This window comes from Microcaecilia unicolor, chromosome 7 (genome assembly GCF_901765095.1).
Source record: "Microcaecilia unicolor chromosome 7, aMicUni1.1, whole genome shotgun sequence".
Taxonomy (NCBI): Eukaryota; Metazoa; Chordata; class Amphibia; order Gymnophiona; family Siphonopidae; genus Microcaecilia; species Microcaecilia unicolor.
The window spans coordinates 52,320,327-52,337,532 of NC_044037.1; the positions used below are offsets into that span (position 1 = coordinate 52,320,327).

Sequence of the window (17,206 nt, forward strand, 5' to 3'; positions counted from 1 at the left end):
TATGGCACTCTGCCTACCCTCCTCCTTTTCAGTAATGGAATTTTTCTAAATTGTTTCAGTACCCTGCGAGATCAGCGCTTAGGATTCTTTCTCCGCTTTCTTTTGTCTTAACTGTTTGTTATTGTCCTCCTGCTGTTTCCTTGGCTGATTGGGAATTATTATTGCAAACTGGCAGACGCTTCATTTTTCTGATCTCTTAATAGTTGATGACTTTAATGTTCATGTTGATTTTTTTTTTTGCATTTGCGTTCTGTTTCTTTTCTTTCTTTCTTGTCCAAACTTGGCCTTAAGCAACTGATTCATTTTCCTACTCAAATGATAGGACATAACTTTGGATCTGGTTATTTCTCAATATACCTCCTCTAGTTCTATATTGGACTTTAAATCCTCACTTTTTCCTTGATCAGATCATCTAACTTTTTCTCATCATTTCTGGACATACTCATGTAGGGACAACAGATGCCCTGCATGTAGCACTATGAACCTTTCTTGTAACAGACTTAGGCCAGTCTCAGTTCCTATGCAGAGGTCTGTTTGCAGATCTCAGGCACACAGCTGATACATCAAGGCCTGAGCAAGGTAAAGTAACTTTCAATAACAACCCTGTTTATAGAGCTGGGGGACTTCGTGGTCAGAAGAAATCAGTTGTTTGGTCCTCCAAAGAAACACTGGAAAACATCAGACTTTGTTTTTCTAGTCAGCATGGCACCAAACCAGAGGAAAGGGTATAAGAAGAACCTCTTCCATGAAGAAAGCTGGCTGTTATCTGGGGATGTTCACGTGACAGCTGCTATCAGCCAGTCCAAGACAGCCACATGATGAAGGCTCGTTAATCTGTGGCATCACCTGCTTGCATGCTCTAGCCAGCTGGGGAGAGCTTAAAGCCCACCTCTTCAATGCTGCGTTCGGCACCTAACTCTTACCGTTCAGTAATCCAGACTGCCCCTTTCGGACTGTCTGTTCACTTGTCTTTTAGATTGTAAGCTCCTTGAGCAGGGACTGTCCCTCTATGTTAAATTGTACAGCGCTGCGTAACCCTAGTAGCGCTTTAGAAATGTTAAGTAGTAGTAGTAGTTACCTGCTGACCAACTGGGACCACCATCCAGAGAAACAGCATCTGTCATCCTAGCTTTGCTGCCTGCTTCCTTCATCAACTCCCTGACTGACTTCAGTTCCTAAGTTTGTGAGTGTGAGAGAGCCTTTTCCATTGGTCTGGTTGCACTTCTCTCTTTTGTTTTATAGTGCCTAGGGTGTTAGGTGTCCTAATAATTCAGGACTAGGTGCAAGTGTGTGTTATCTGCTACACAAGATAATAAGCTTATTGCTGCCAATACTTCTAATAAAACAGTTTTTCTATTTTTCTTATAATATTTGAGCCTTGTGTCCAATTCTTTCAGTGTTATTTAGGACTAAGAATTTGGATCTGTAAAAGGGAAGTTGTGACTCATCCATTCCAGAGTGCTAAATTTCTACTTTCTGTCATTTTATTTTATTTATTTGTTACATTTGTATCCCACATTTTCCCACCTATTTGCAGGTTCAATGTGGCTTACATAATGCCGTAATGGCGATTGCCATTTCCGGAGTGATCTTATTACCTTCCCTCATTGATTGCTCTTTACTTGGGGCCAAGTGATTGTGATTAGTCCCCACACTTGCCTCCTCTTAATAAGTCATTCTACAAGACTTCTACACGGTTTGCTTATATTAATCCCTCATTTTCTATACCTTTTTTTCCTTGTTCCCGGACAATTTTGTTGATACCTCTTGAGAAAAAGTATTCTTCCTAAGTATTAAGCGTCATTTCTCCCCAACTGAATTCATCCTCTAAGAATAAACCATGTCACCATGGGTTTACAATTGCTAAGGCATCATTTGCGCAAGGCTGAACGCCTATGGTGAAAATGCCATTCTCCTGCACCTTTCTTAGCATTTAAATCCACAAGTGGATTCTACAATTACCATCTCAGGGCCAATAACAGAAGTTGTTATCTAAATCTTATTAATGGTAAGAACCCTAATACAAAAAGCTTTTCAGCTTCGTTTCAGATTTCACACACCAGGAGGCCAATACTCACTCTTCTCTTCTTTCTCATGTGGATTTTCTGGCTTCTCACTTTATGAGTGAAGTTGAGACACTGAGGACTTCACTTCCCACATCTACTATTTCTTCATTACAGTCGCTATCATTTGTTTCCAATACACAAGTCTTCTCTTCCTCCTGGTGTTCATTTATTTTACCTTCTTTGATTCATTTAGAGAAAATAGTTAGTCCTTTTCCATCCAGTTGGATTAAACTGTATCATTGTTTGTTACCCCTGATTCTGGATAGGATTATCCAAAGTTTAGTTATAGGATTAGTCCCCCCCCTTCTTCTTGAAAGAGGCTGCAATTATGCCTGTATCACAAAATTCTTTAGATCTACTTCTTCCTGAAACTATAGACCAGTCTCAAATTTGTGTATCATCTCAAAGATAGTAGTAGGGAAGGTTGTTTTCAAGCAACAGTTCTCAATATTCCACCCAAGACAAACAGGTTTCTGGGCCAATCATTCACACAGACTACAGTTACAGACCTCGTTAGCAAACTTCATTCCCATTTAGATGCAGGGAATATTATTCAAACTGTATCCTTAGATTTTTCTGCAGCATTCGATCTAGTGGATCATTCACTTTTAATTGTCCTGTTGAAGGATACTGGCCTCTACGGTATTGCTCTACAATTTTATTTATTTTATTTATTTATTGCATTTGTATCCCACATTATCTCACCTCTTTGCAGGCTCAATGTGGCTTACAATTCGTCGTGGATATTGGAAATAGAAGAGAATATACATTTGGTTTATGGAGGGTTAGGGTTACATGGTGGTGAAGTACATGGTTGTATTACAGCAAAAGACGTTATAAGACAATCCTATATATATTAAAGATTGTACAGTTACATGTGCTGATCTTTGTGATAAGTCTTGTCGAAGAGATAAGTTTTCAGTAGTTTGCGGAAATTGGTCAGTTCATGGACCGTTTTCAAGTTGTGTGGTAGTGCGATCCATAGCTGAGCGCTTATACAGGAGAAGGTAGATGCATGCAACAATTTGTATTTCAGTCCTTTACAATTGGGAGGATGAAGACTGAGGAATGTTCGAGAAGATTTTATTGCGTTCCTGGGTGGTAGTTCTATTAGGTCTGACATGTAGGCTGGGGCGTCTCCATGGATGATCTTGTGGACTAGGGTACAAAGTTTGAACGTGATGCGTTCTTTAAGTGGGAGCCAGTGTAGTTTTTCCCGCAGGGGTGTTGCGCATTCATATCTTGGTTTGCTGAATATTAGTCTGGCTGCTGTGTTCTGGGCTGTCTGGAGTTTTTTTTAAGTATTTGCTCTTTGCAGCCAGCGTATAGTGAATTACAATAGTCCAGATGACTTAGTACTAGTGATTGTACCAGATTGCGGAAGATGGACCTTGGAAAACATGGTTTGATTCTTTTTAGTTTCCACATTGAGTGAAACATCTTTTTGGTTATGTTTATCGCATGATTCTCAAGTGTTAGGTGTCGATCAATGGTGACTCCAAGAATTTTCAGGGTGTCCGAAACCGGTAGGTCTAGGTTAGGTGTGCTGATGGTGGTGAATTTATTCTTATTGTATTGTGAAGCGAGTACAAGGCATTGGGGTTTTTCTGCGTTTAGTTTCAGCTGAAATGCATCTGCCCAGGAGTTCATGATGTGTAGGCTTTGCTTGATTTCATTGGAGATTTCCCTTAGATCTTATTTGAATGGGATGAAGATCGTTACATCGTCAGCATATATATATGTGGGTTTAGGTTCTGATTCGATAGTAATTTGGCCAAGGGTGTCATCATTAGGTTGAATATGGTCGGTGAGAGTGGGGATCCCTGTGGAACACCACATTCAGGTGTCCATGTAGCTGATGTAGCCGAATTTGATGTCACTTGTTAAGAGCGTGTAGTTAGGAACCCCTTAAACCAGTTGAGAACGTTGCCTCCGATGCTGAAGTATTCAAGGATGTGTAATAAAATTCCATGGTCAACCATATCAAATGCGCTTGACATGTCGAATTGTAACAGTAGTATTATTTCCATTTGCAATCAGTTTGAGTTTTGTCATGATTTTGTCATGGTTTTCTTCTCACACTTCATCTTCATCATCTAAAAAAATCCCACAAATGTGGGGTCCCACAGTACTCCAAACTAGCCTCACTTCTGTTTAATACTTTCATAAATCCTTTGGCTATTTTACTTCAAGATTCTAACATAACATCTGGGTTTATTTTATCAATACTGTTAATATCCTCCTCATCTTTCCTACCTCACCAGTGTCTCCTGATATCAGTTCTCTACAATCTTGTCTTCACTTGGTGTCCAGTTGGCTTTCTACTCACAAACTGGTTCTTAATCCCTCTAAAACAGCAGCTTGCTAGATTAAAGGATCTCACTCTAAACCTTTAATCATTCCTTACTGTTTATCAAGCATAACTGTTGGCTTCTTTCATTATCTGGGAGTGATCGTCAATTCCCTGCTGACAATTGAAAGAACAGGTTTCCCAGGTTATCAGATCAGATCTTTAGCTTTGAGAAGCCTCCAGTCCATTTGCAATTTTCTGGATTTCTTTTCTTTGCATACTCTACTTCATGTATTTCTTATTTCTCATATGGATTACTGCAACTCAGTTTACTGTGGTATACCTAAATATCTTCTTTGCCATTTACAAACCCTTCAACAAACAGCTGCTAGTTTCCTCTGCAATGCTCGAAAAAGAGATCATACCTCCCCACTTTTCATCAGGTTACATTGGCTCCCTGTTAATTACTGAAACTGGATCAAAGTCTTTTGCTTGTCTCAAAGTGCTTCATGTAGGAATCCCTCTCTCCTCTGTCATTATCCCTTACATGCCAAATTGCATTCTCAGTTTGCTGGATGCTTGCCATTTATTTCTTCCCTCAGCAAAAAAAGCACATTACGAATCTACCTAAGGTTCTGCCTTCTTTTTTGTTACGCCAAAACTATGGAATGACTTGCCCCTGACAGCCCGTTCAAAGCTTTTGTTTCCTAAATTTAAAACCCCATTAAAAGACACATTTTTTTCCACTAGCGTTTGAGGGTGCAGGGTCAATTAGCGGTTGAGATAGAGCACAGGAATGATGCTATGTGTGTGTATGCTTTTTTTTTTTCTCCTTCCTTTGTTTGAGAATGGTACATTGGATGTGACTGCATTCTGTCCTATCAATAATTGGCGTTCTTTTCCAAATTAACTTATTAAGCGGTTGCTTTGGCCTGTTTTTTACAGAAAAGGCGGCATATCAAAACTTTTAAAAAATACAAACTATCACAGGACTCAGTGGCCCACAAATTCACATGATCCAAAAATAAGAGGTACATTTCTTGCTAGCAACACTTTGCAAATGGCGAGCAGCACAGCGACTGGGCATCTCTATTTAGTACCCTAATAGCATGTGGTAGAAGCTTATTCTATATCAGAATCTAGACATCTATGATCCATTATAGAATACTAGTATAACCCAGTGTCAGATTACCTAACATTTAGGCGCCAGCAGTTAGCCATAGAATTGGCATAAGTGTGGACACCTAAAAGCAGCAGGGATGAATGTAACTTACATTATTCTGTAAGTTATATGCAAGTAAGAAGATCACCTATATCCCCGTCCATGCGTACACCCCCTTGAAAATAAGAATTATTGTTGCATGTTACAGAATAGCACTTTAGGAGCATACTACTATAAATGCTAGATTTGTAAACATTTTCATGTACAATGGCCACATACATGTTGTTCCCCAGTTTATAGAATCGCCCTTATAAGGCTTCAGCAACTATATTAAGTGCTTTTCCTGACCAGATTTTCTAAACAAAAGTTCCTGATTAAAAAAAATAAATTATCTTCTTTTCCAATATCAGAAATGTAATTCAGTGCTAAGCACCATCAATTTTATCTAAGAAATAAGCTTTAGTGGAAAAGTCTTTCTGTACTGGGTCCGTTGCTTTTTAATGTATTTATAAATGACCTAGAGATGGGAATAACTAGTGAGGTAATTAAATTCGCCGATGACACAAAATTATTCAGGGTCGTCAAGTCGCAGGAGGAATGTGAACGATTACAGGAGGACCTTGCGAGACTGGGAGAATGGGCGTGCAAGTGGCAGATGAAGTTCAATGTTGACAAGTGCAAAGTGATGCATGTGGGTAAGAGGAACCCGAATTATAGCTACGTCTTGCAAGGTTCCGCGTTAGGAGTTACGGATCAAGAAAGGGATCTGGGTGTCGTCGTCGATGATACGCTGAAACCTTCTGCTCAGTGTGCTGCTGCGGCTAGGAAAGCGAATAGAATGTTGGGTGTTATTAGGAAGGGTATGGAGTCCAGGTGTGCGGATGTTATAATGCCGTTGTATCGCTCCATGGTGCGACCGCACCTGGAGTATTGTGTTCAGTACTGGTCTCCGTATCTCAAAAAAGATATAGTAGAATTGGAAAAGGTACAGCGAAGGGCGACGAAAATGATAGTGGGGATGGGACGACTTTCCTATGAAGAGAGACTGAGAAGGCTAGGGCTTTTCAGCTTGGAGAAGAGACGGCTGAGGGGAGATATGATAGAAGTGTATAAAATAATGAGTGGAATGGATCGGGTGGATGTGAAGCGACTGTTCACGCTATCCAAAAATACTAGGACTAGAGGGCATGAGTTGAAGCTACAGTGTGGTAAATTTAAAACGAATCGGAGAAAATTTTTCTTCACCCAACGTGTAATTAGACTCTGGAATTCATTGCCGGAGAACGTGGTACGGGCGGTTAGCTTGACGGAGTTTAAAAAGGGGTTAGATAGATTCCTAAAGGACAAGTCCATAGACCGCTATTAAATGGACTGGAAAAATTCCTCATTTTTAGGTATAACTTGTCTGGAATGTTTTTACGTTTGGGGAGCGTGCCAGGTGCCCTTGACCTGGATTGGCCACTGTCGGTGACAGGATGCTGGGCTAGATGGACCTTTGGTCTTTCCCAGTATGGCACTACTTATGTACTTATGTACTTATGTACTTATGCCACTGCAGTCCAGTGATTGCATGAAACAGGACAACAAAATTAGCAATTGACTAATTTTCATAACATACCCTCCTACACTCAACTACTGCCTCCATGCTAGTCACAATTCTATTGCCTTTAAGTCACACCTTTTTGTTGCCTGCAGGCACTCAGCTAAGCCTGAGAAAATCCTCCTGCACAGCGGGTGCTTGTTAATTTTTAGTCTATGCAGATGAAGGCCCTGGCTAGAGCAAACTCCTTGTTCTGTGAGAGCCAGCTAATAATGCACAAACTTGTGCTTAAACACAGCAGACTATCACTCACGTCTCCCAGGACCGGAACCAAAGGGAGGAGGGAGAAAGGGAGGGACCTGGCACCACCAGGTGTCCCTGCTCACACTAGTGAGACCTCAACCCATCCCGAAGGAACGGGCGAGGAGTCCCAAATCCAGAGCTGAAGAGTTATGACCATCCACCTGCTAGATAGAGAGAATACTGAGCTTTGACTGGCTACACATGACCACATATAGAGTCTCAGAAGTTCTCTCTATCTCCACCTGCTGGCAGAGGGACATAACCCACCAGTCTCTGGATTGATCTGTGGGGAGAGTTGGTGAGATCTGAGCTAGGAAATATGAAGAGATAATAAAGGAGGGGTAAGAGGGGTTTATGAATATAAGATGTACCATATTGGGTCAGAACAAAGGTCCATCCATCACAATCTCCTATCTCCAACAGTGGCTAACCCAGAGGCATGTACCCAGGCAGGAAGGGATAGAACGACCATTGTAGCTGTTGATTCAATCATTAGAAATGTAAATAGATGGGTGCTTGGTAGACAGGAGGACTGCTTGGTAACTTCTCTGCCTAGTGTTAGAAAGGATTTTAGCCAATGCTGGGGATAAGCCAACTGTCCTGGTACATATGAGCAGCAGCGACATAGGAACAGTGTGGGAGGAAGGTTCTGAAAGCCAAAGTTAGACTTTATGTAGAAAAAATGAAATCTAGAACATGCTGAGTAGCATTCTCAGAAATGCTCCCTACTGTATGTGCATGACTCAAAAAGCAAGCAGAGCTCTGGAGTCCCAATGCATGGATAAGACAATGGTATATTTGTAAACATAAATCTCACACATACTATGTAGATTGTAAACATACATCTGACACTGTATGTGAATGCTAGAAGTCTGAAAAAAATAAGATGAGACAGTTTGGCAGTAAATGAAGAGAGTTAAATATAATAAGTTTCTTAGAGACCTGGTGTAAGGAGTAGCGATTTGCTCAGGGACAGAAATTTCACCGATCCCATCCCCACAAGTAATTTCCTCCATCCCCACCCATTTCCCATGATTCAAACACCATACCACTATCACCTAGATACCAATAAGAACTGTGAACCAGGCAGATTAAAAACCAACTAAAAAGGTTTACTTTCTGTACAAAATCTTAGTAGCTAGTTAAACTATACAAATAATTTCTCTCTCTGGGCACAATAAAGGAACTTGCTCAGTACTGGGGGTGCTCAGCACCTACAGAGCTGGCTCCTATATAGCTGATGAACCCAGGACTGTTACTTAACTGCATGCATGCAATAACTAATGCAATAACCTATGCAAACCTAGACAATCAGCATCCACACACCACCAGCAGGTCTGCAGCACCTCAGCAACCCAGAGGAAGGGGGGGGGGGGGGGAACCCCGCATACTGCAGGCAGCTCTGCACAAGGCCAGTCGTGTGCTGCAGCATGAGGTTCTCGTGGGGTGGGGACCAGACGTTGGTTTGTGTGGCCCCTCAACTGGAGGGGGGGAGTTGAATTCCCCTGAAGGTCATCCCCTGAGAGATAGCTCAGTTCCACATCCTGAGTCTCTGAACACAGGAGGTATGAATGTTCCATCTTACTTGGCAATGTAATACATCTCTATAATTTGTCTGTTTGGACTTCAAAGTTTTTGTTGGCCAACAAATCTCTGAAAGCTTTTGGAGCATTCCAAATTATCTGTAGCTCAAGGAAATGAATTTTAAGAAATTTTTCACAAGCAGCCCAAAAGGCCTTGAGTGTAAAGCCCATCTACATGAGCTTCACACCCCACCCAGCATGGATGCATTAATGGTCAGTGCAAATGGGAGAAAATTGGAAGAATATTCCTTAGAACAAATTGGACTGGTTTGCTACCAGGACTTTATCTCGTGAGCTCTGAGTAGCCCTGTCACTGAGACATGCTAAGGGAATCACATGCATTACTGATACCATAAGAGCCAGAAATCTCAATATACTCTATATTGATGCCTGCCAACTCATTAGTATCTTCTGCACAATGGACCCCACAATGGTGGGAAAAATTATTTTGGCTGAGCCTCATCTAGTACAGCCCCTATGAATTCCAATTGAAGTGATGGGGTTAGAACGTAAGAATAGACATACTAGGTCTGATCAAACGTCCATCTAGCCCAGTATCCCGTTTCCAACAGTGGCCAATCCAGGTCATAAGTACCTGACAAACCCAAATAATATCAACATTCCATGTTCATCTCAATAACAGACTATGAAATTTTCCTCCAGGAACTTGGCCAAACATTTTTTGTAAACCCAAATACACTAACCGCCATAACCACATCCTCTGGCAACGAGTTCCAGAATTAACTATTTTTTGAGTGAAAGAGTATTTCTTCCTATTTGTTTAAAAGTATTTCCATGGAATTTCATTGAGTGTCCCCTGGTCTTTGTACTTTATGAAAGAGCAAAAAACTGATTCACTTTTACCCATTCTACACCACTCAGGATTTTGTAGATCTCAATCATATTCTCCCCTCAGCCGTTAAGTGGAATTTTGGATAGTTTAGGACAAAATCTTATGATTCCAACACACAAACTGCTTCATTTATTGATCTTTGCATCCCTTCCTGATAACAGCTCTTGACCAGTCAGTCATCTACTTATAAAAACATATGCACCCTCAGTCTGCATAGGTATGCTGCCAACAAAGCTAAGAGTTCCATGAGGACATGTGAGGCTGATGCTTCTCCCCCACTACGCTCACTTTGGATATAAAATAGCTGCTGGCATTGACTCAGATGATCTTTGGAGTCACAACATCACTGAAAAATCTCCAGGCAAACATGAATCAGAAGAATCAGTGTAATCTCTACCTGCATGAACACTGACTTGAGCTATGTGGCAGGCAAGATGCTCCTCACTTCTCTCTGGTTCTTCCTCAAAGATCGTCAACATCAAGATAAAGGTGGGCTCTCAGCAGGTGAGGCCAAATCCTCCTGAGATTTAATAGTGGCCTGATCCAGGGCCCATGGAGATATAGCTGCCTCCAGCATCCAAGTGCTCCTAGTATTGTGCTCCAATAAGGTCCTATAGAGATGCTTCTTTGCCTCCACTCGATTTTCAAAATTAGAAGCCTTCAAAACTGCTGCTGAAAAGACCAAACTCTTTGTCTTCTTCAGATTCTATTGATGCTCAGAGTTGAGGGAGACGAGGCCCCTTTAATGTCTATGCATCCCTAGAATCTGATGTGGCTTAAAGGTCCTTTGGTTCTGATACAAATGAATATGAAATGGACTTCAATGAACTGAAGAGCCTTTCCTTCTGCTCTTCAAGCTACAAAACCTCTTCATGTCATCAAAGGCACAAATGAAACTTGGTGATTTCATGGTATGAGCCCAGGTACCGCGAGTAGCAGTTGGGGGTCATCTGCTCCAGATATGGGTTTTTGCCACAAGTTACTAAGTGCTTTCCCCAAAAATAAAAAGATAACCACTGCAAAATCAAGCAACACAATTTTGTGAAAAGGTGCAAAAGTCGACAAGGGCACCAGGAAAAACCCAGTGAAGACACATGCAAAAAAAATGAGAAAGAAAACTAACTAAACTGATACACTTCACTAAACAGACTAAGAGGAAAAAAGAGAGAGGTGACCCAAGTATACAAACTTATGTACACAACAGTAGTGCACCCTGACCATAAAACACTTAGAAGGAAAATGGTGGGCTACAGTGAGGAGTACCACACTCTTTGTTCACAGCTAGTTGTATGCATACCCACATACACCCACAAAACTTTGGAAGGAACATCGGTTATAGAACTTTGATTCACCCCAGACCTTTTAACTTTTACTACTCTAATTTCAGAGAAGCTGATAGCACCAGCTAAATATTCAGGATGGGTCTAGACTTCTGCAAGCCACATTCTGCAGGTCAACTTGGCCTTACATGGTGCATCTACCTTCTGTTTTTCTCTTGCACTCGGTCTTTCAGCACAGGTCAAAAGCAGACACTTACTGTGATACAGCCAGAAAAATTTGCAGGTTCACTGACAGCAAGGGACCAGTACAACCTTCTAGCCTTTACCTAAAATACGTTTTAGGGCAGCATTTACTAAAAGGGAAATAAACTTAGGTCATTAGCATGCACTTACTAAAAAATAAACCGGCTTATATCCATTAGATTTCAACAAACAAAATATTTGGTTCCTCAGCTCTCTCAAAATTTGATCTTACCGAAGGTTTTATGCTTTAACACTGAACACTATCTTAATTACATCAAGCAGTCATGTTCTAATATATGCTAAACAGGTTATTTAGCATGTAACCATGGTCACAGAGCAAAGGCTGGAAACAAATGCAGAGACTGTTAGGCATGAAATTTAATACTGCTGCCATATGGCAATCACACATATTTGCATGGTAAGATCCAACTACCTTGAATGCACTGAATAAGTCCATCTTCTGTTCTGATCGTAAATGTTTCTCCTGGGTTAACCTGCACCAATATCACCTAAAAATAAAAAAGCCATATATAAATCAAATATACAATATACAGATCTCTCTACATACTAATCACAATAATTTGAATAAAACATTAAAAATAAAAACTGGCAAATTTTGAATTAAAAGACAAAAAGGAAGATACAACTTTAAGAAATGTCTACATCGTATTTGTATTTGTTATATGGAAGGTTTGCAAATGCACTCAATTACTCACCTGGGGAAAATGAATTTTGCTGGCTGGCAAGATAACCCAGGGAGCAGGAAGTGATAGTATCTTTACTGCCAATCAAACCTTCAGGAGCAGGCAGAATATCTGGCCCAACTAGGACCACATAAGGAGGAATCACTGACATGGGCAGTGTAAAAGAGACAGCAGCAGGGTCACAGAAAGAAGTAAGAGGAGGTGGAAAATAGTAACACAGCAAGAAGGTAGAAGAGAGGGGGAGAGGAGGACAATGAGGGGATAAGATTTGATGGCTGGAAAGGGTAGGAGAGGACAGTAAGAGGGCTGAATAGGAGTAAGGTGGAAATGTGTGCACTTTTCTAGGAAGAAATTAACTTATCATATACCATTGCCACCCGGTTCTCAAAGTACTGGGGAAAAAGAGTACAGTGAGAGCATTTCTATTCTTAAGAACCAGTCCTAGGGGAATTTTTGAATATATAGATAGATATACAGACACATTAAAATTATTTAACGCACACCTTTTTCCCAGTAGTAGCTCAAAGTGAGTTATACTCAGGTACACAAGATATTTGTATATTACTAGCACATAAAATCTGAACTGTACAAGAACAAATATTATATATAGTGATAAATTATAATTTTAAAAATATTTTTACTTCTCGATTATGGCTCATTTTCAAACTTAAGTTGTCTTCACTGTTTTTTTTTTTCACCAAGCTAAATTTGGTCCCATCCCATTAAAGTTTCTTAAAGTTATTTTGTCCTAGAAATTATTTATTCTTCCTGATTAATTTCTTTCCAATATCTGTTGGGTTGGAAAGAATAAAATTGTCTATTCAAGGCTTGAGTTGATGGCACCAATAAACAGACTAAGCTAATTACAACTTACAACTATAAATTTTTTTTTGATTCACCCAGTATTTAAAACATTTAAATCTTTACTCAACTGCGACGCAATTCTGTTCCATGGTGCTAGCTAGTGACACTAACAGCTCTCAACTTTTATCTCAACTGAAATTATTCCAAATCATCCTCAACCCTGTTTGTCTGTATTATACAGATCAGAATCAACTAGATTTGCATGCATGCTCTTGCAGTGAATGGCACTGGCATCACATGGAACTTGGGGCCCTGTTTACAAAGGTGCACGCTGTGTAGATGCCCACAATATTCCTATGGGTGCCTACACAGCTGGCATTCGCTAATTGTTAACATGTGCTAAAGAACGCTAGTGCGTCTTTGTCAACAGGGCCCTTGGCTTTACTTATGTTCATATCAAACAGCAACAATGGACACCTAGGTCTAAGATACATATATATGGAAAAACCACATCATTTTCAAAAGGTATTTTTCATATTTGTTCATGTTTTCTGCTAAAAACTCTGACCCCGCTATTCAGTTTGTGCAGCGTGATCTCCCAAGGCAGAATTCTCGTAAACATCGACAGTGAGCGCAGATATGCAGATAGTTTAGGATAGCATTTTGCTGTCCCAACTAATCCAGATACCGGCACTGAATATCTGTATTATTCGGGTAGAGGTGGTCACCAGTATATCCACATATTCAGCTCTGATATCCAGACACTGACCAACTTTTGAGTATAACTTCAAAACCCTTCAACTGGCATTCACAGATTTGCCAAGTCTCCTGCTTTGAGCAGATCATCTCCCACACTCCTGCTGGGGTGCTGCGATAAGAGCTGCAAAACCTCACAGCTCTTTATCTCGAGATTGGTCCGGCGGCAGCAAGAGATGACGTTTTAAGCCAACTCCTGCTGCCCGAGGGGGGAGCTGCTTACTGGTACCAGTCAAGTTCTGTGGTGGGTGAAGCCAAGAGGGCAGGTATTAGGAGTATGACGGAGGGAGTCGAGGGTGTGGCTAAAGTCTCCCTCTCAGTGATCTTGCCCCCATGGCAGCTCTGCATTAAAATGGAACACTGATCATGGAGTTTGAATACGCCACCATCTGATACTATTACTACTACTACTTATCAGTTCTATAGCGCTACTAGACGTACGCAGTGCTGTACACTTGAACATGAAGAGACAGTCCCCGCTCGACAGAGCTTACAATCTAATTAGGACAGACAAACAGGACAAACAAGATATAAGGGAATATTAAAGTGAGGATGATAAAATAAGGGTTCTGAACAAGAGAATAAGGGTTAGGAGTTAAAAGCAGCATCAAAAAGGTGGGCTTTTAGCTTAGATTTGAAGACGACCAGAGATGGAGCTTGACGTATCGGCTCAGGAAGTCTATTCCAGGCATATGGCGCAGCAAGATAAAAGGAACGGAGTCTGGAGTTAGCGGTGGAGGAGAAGGGTTCAGATAAGAGAGATTTACCCAGTGAACGGAGCTGGTGAAATAATCTCTACGCTGTCCCAGACCTGGTGAAAAATTTCTTGTGTTATGCGTGTGTCAAAAGCTACTGTTTCTTTCTCTGCATTGCTGTGGAATATATAATGGCCTCATTACCATACATCTTAATGCAATGTACATTCATGTCTTCTGCATAAATTAACACCTGTGCTCAAGCTCTCTCTGCATTGCTCAGCCATTAAATTGTGCATACACCCTCGGCAATCCTGTGGTTAGGCTTTTAGTGGCTTTCTGCATCAGCCCCTCCGAAAAGCTAAAAAGCAGGCTCACCTGCACACTCTCTTTCTCTCTATGACTTCCAGGCAAGTCACCTAGTAAACTCCTCCTGGGCAAAAACAAGGTAGTCTTTCCTTCCTTAGTACAAACCAACGTTATGTCTTTTCTCTTCCTTCCAGCTATATCTCCCCTTCCTCCATCTCTCTTTAGCCCGGGAGATTTGAAACCAGAGGCCTCTCCTTCTTGACTTTTCATTGGCCAAGTTATTTCATAAGAACATAAGAATAGCCATACTGGGTCAGACCAATGCTCCATCTAGCCCAGTATTCTGCTTCCAACAGTGGCCAATCCAGGTCACAAGTACCTGACAGAAACCTAATTAGTAGCAAGATTCCATGTTACCAATCCCAGGGCAAGTAGTGGGTTCCCCATTTGCTCTTGAAGGCAGGTCAAACAGAACATAGTGCAATCCCGTGAGTCACTGGCCATCTGGGCCAACCATTTGTAGAAGGGCCAGTGTCCAGTAGTCACACAACACTATCCCATCTGCAGACCTCAAGTTTGTGTGTGTGCACTTCATACAGGGCCATAATGAGGATAATTTCAAAAAGCATTTAGAGGGATAAAATGGGCCTATTTGAAAATTGTCCATCCTCACTTTAGGTTAAAGTATGTGATAATGGTTCTTTAAGTTTGTGTGACTACTGGAACTGGTTGTTTTGCTTTTTAGATTTTATTATTATTAGATTTAGTTTGACCTTTTTAATGGTGGCTCGAGGGTTAAGTTTGTACTAGAAGCAATGAAAGTGAAGTGATTTGCCAAGGTCACAAGAAGCATCAACTGAATGAACTGACCACAGCTGCTCTTTGTCGACGGCCTCATCTGCCTAATAGTTAAGTTAGACCTGCTAGTGTTATACCATAAGGGCAATTCTATAATTTAGGTCAGCGTTTCCCAAACTGTGTGCTGCAGCACCCTGGTGCACCGCAGAAAACTCTCAGGGCACTCTACCAAAACCCTCATCCACACCCTTGTCACCTCTCGTTTAGACTACTGCAATCTGCTTCTTGCTGGCCTCCCACTTAGTCACCTCTCCCCTCTCCAGTCGGTTCAAAACTCTGCTGCCCGTCTCATCTTCCGCCAGGGTCGCTTTACTCATACTACCCCTCTCCTCAAGACTCTTCACTGGCTCCCTATCCGTTTTCGCATCCTGTTCAAACTTCTTCTACTAACCTATAAATGTATTCACTCTGCTGCTCCCCAGTATCTCTCCACACTCGTCCTTCCCTACACCCCTTCCCGTGCACTCCGCTCCATGGATAAATCCTTCTTATCTGTTCCCTTCTCCACTACTGCCAACTCCAGACTTCGCGCCTTCTGTCTCGCTGCACCCTACGCCTGGAATAAACTTCCTGAGCCCCTACGTCTTGCCCCATCCTTGGCCACCTTTAAATCTAGACTGAAAGCCCACCTCTTTAACATTGCCTCCACCTACCCTCCTCTCTTCCTTCCCGTTCACATTAATTGATTTGATTTGCTTACTTTATTTATTTTTTGTCTATTAGATTGTAAGCTCTTTGAGCAGGGACTGTCTTTCTTCTATGTTTGTGCAGCGCTGCGTATGCCTTGTAGCGCTATAGAAATGCTAAATAGTAGTAGTAGTAGTAGTAGGGGTGCCGTGGAAAATCCCGACCTTGCTCCTGCCACCATCTGAACCGCTACTGCAGACAACAGTGGCGGCAAAACAACAATTGCTGCAGCAGCCTTCAAGCACGTGCCGTCAGTTCTGCCGGTCCTCTGCCCCTGGAACTGGAAGTTGACATCAGCGGGGGCAGAGGACCGGTAGAGCCAACAGCGCATGCCTGAAGGCTGCTGCGGCCCCGCGCTTGTTTTTTTTTTTTTTGTCACAGCCACTGGGGACGGGGAGCAGACGGCCTTCGGGACTCGCAGAGGCAACTGCCAAGGAGGGTGAATGAAAACGGGATGAAGCCAATAGGTCAGTCTGCGTTTTCCTTCTCATTCAAAACAAAGCAAGCAAACCTATGAGCTGCTACATCCACATCGTCATTCTTTATTGTTGGTAGCATTTTTTATTTAATCTCACTTATAGTTTTAAACATTCTGGCTTGTGCAGCATACAGATGTACAAAGAGGAAGTATAATAACAGAATAACTTTTCATAGGTAGAGTAGTTTGTTATAAATCATAATCAGTGTGTCATTTGGAGGGGCTGGTTATAAGGACACCCTAGCACTTTTATATTTGTGCAGAGAAAAAGATGAGATGGAACTGTGAGCACTAACATATCTGGCAGAAAACTGTTTTACAGTACTGTGAGATTACAGTTCTTTCCACTGCTGCTTTGGCAAGCTGCAGGACCACTGTAAGATCTTGAACCAACATCCGGTTATCATTAGTAATATGAAGATCATGTTTTCAAAATGCCAAAGTCTTGACAAGTGTCGGCAGTTCAAACAACAACTTCAACATACAAGTGTCATCTTCTAATACAACCGGAAGATTGGAGGGTGGCCAATGTAACACCAATTTTTTTTAAAAGGTTCCAGAGGAGATCTGGGAAATTATAGACCGGTGAGTCTGA

General features: G+C 41.5%; 1 protein-coding gene across 2 annotated transcripts in view; it reads right to left on the minus strand.

Annotated features, from left to right (window-relative positions):
• The window catches only part of LOC115473827 (fibronectin type-III domain-containing protein 3A-like), a 175,980-nt gene that overhangs the window by 107,965 nt on the left and 50,809 nt on the right, over positions 1-17,206 (minus strand). For both annotated transcript variants that reach the window (XM_030208946.1, XM_030208948.1), the window contains exon 3: positions 11,754-11,829. In XM_030208946.1, coding sequence (XP_030064806.1) covers positions 11,754-11,829 — 76 coding nt within the window. The remainder of the gene's footprint in view (positions 1-11,753; positions 11,830-17,206) is intronic.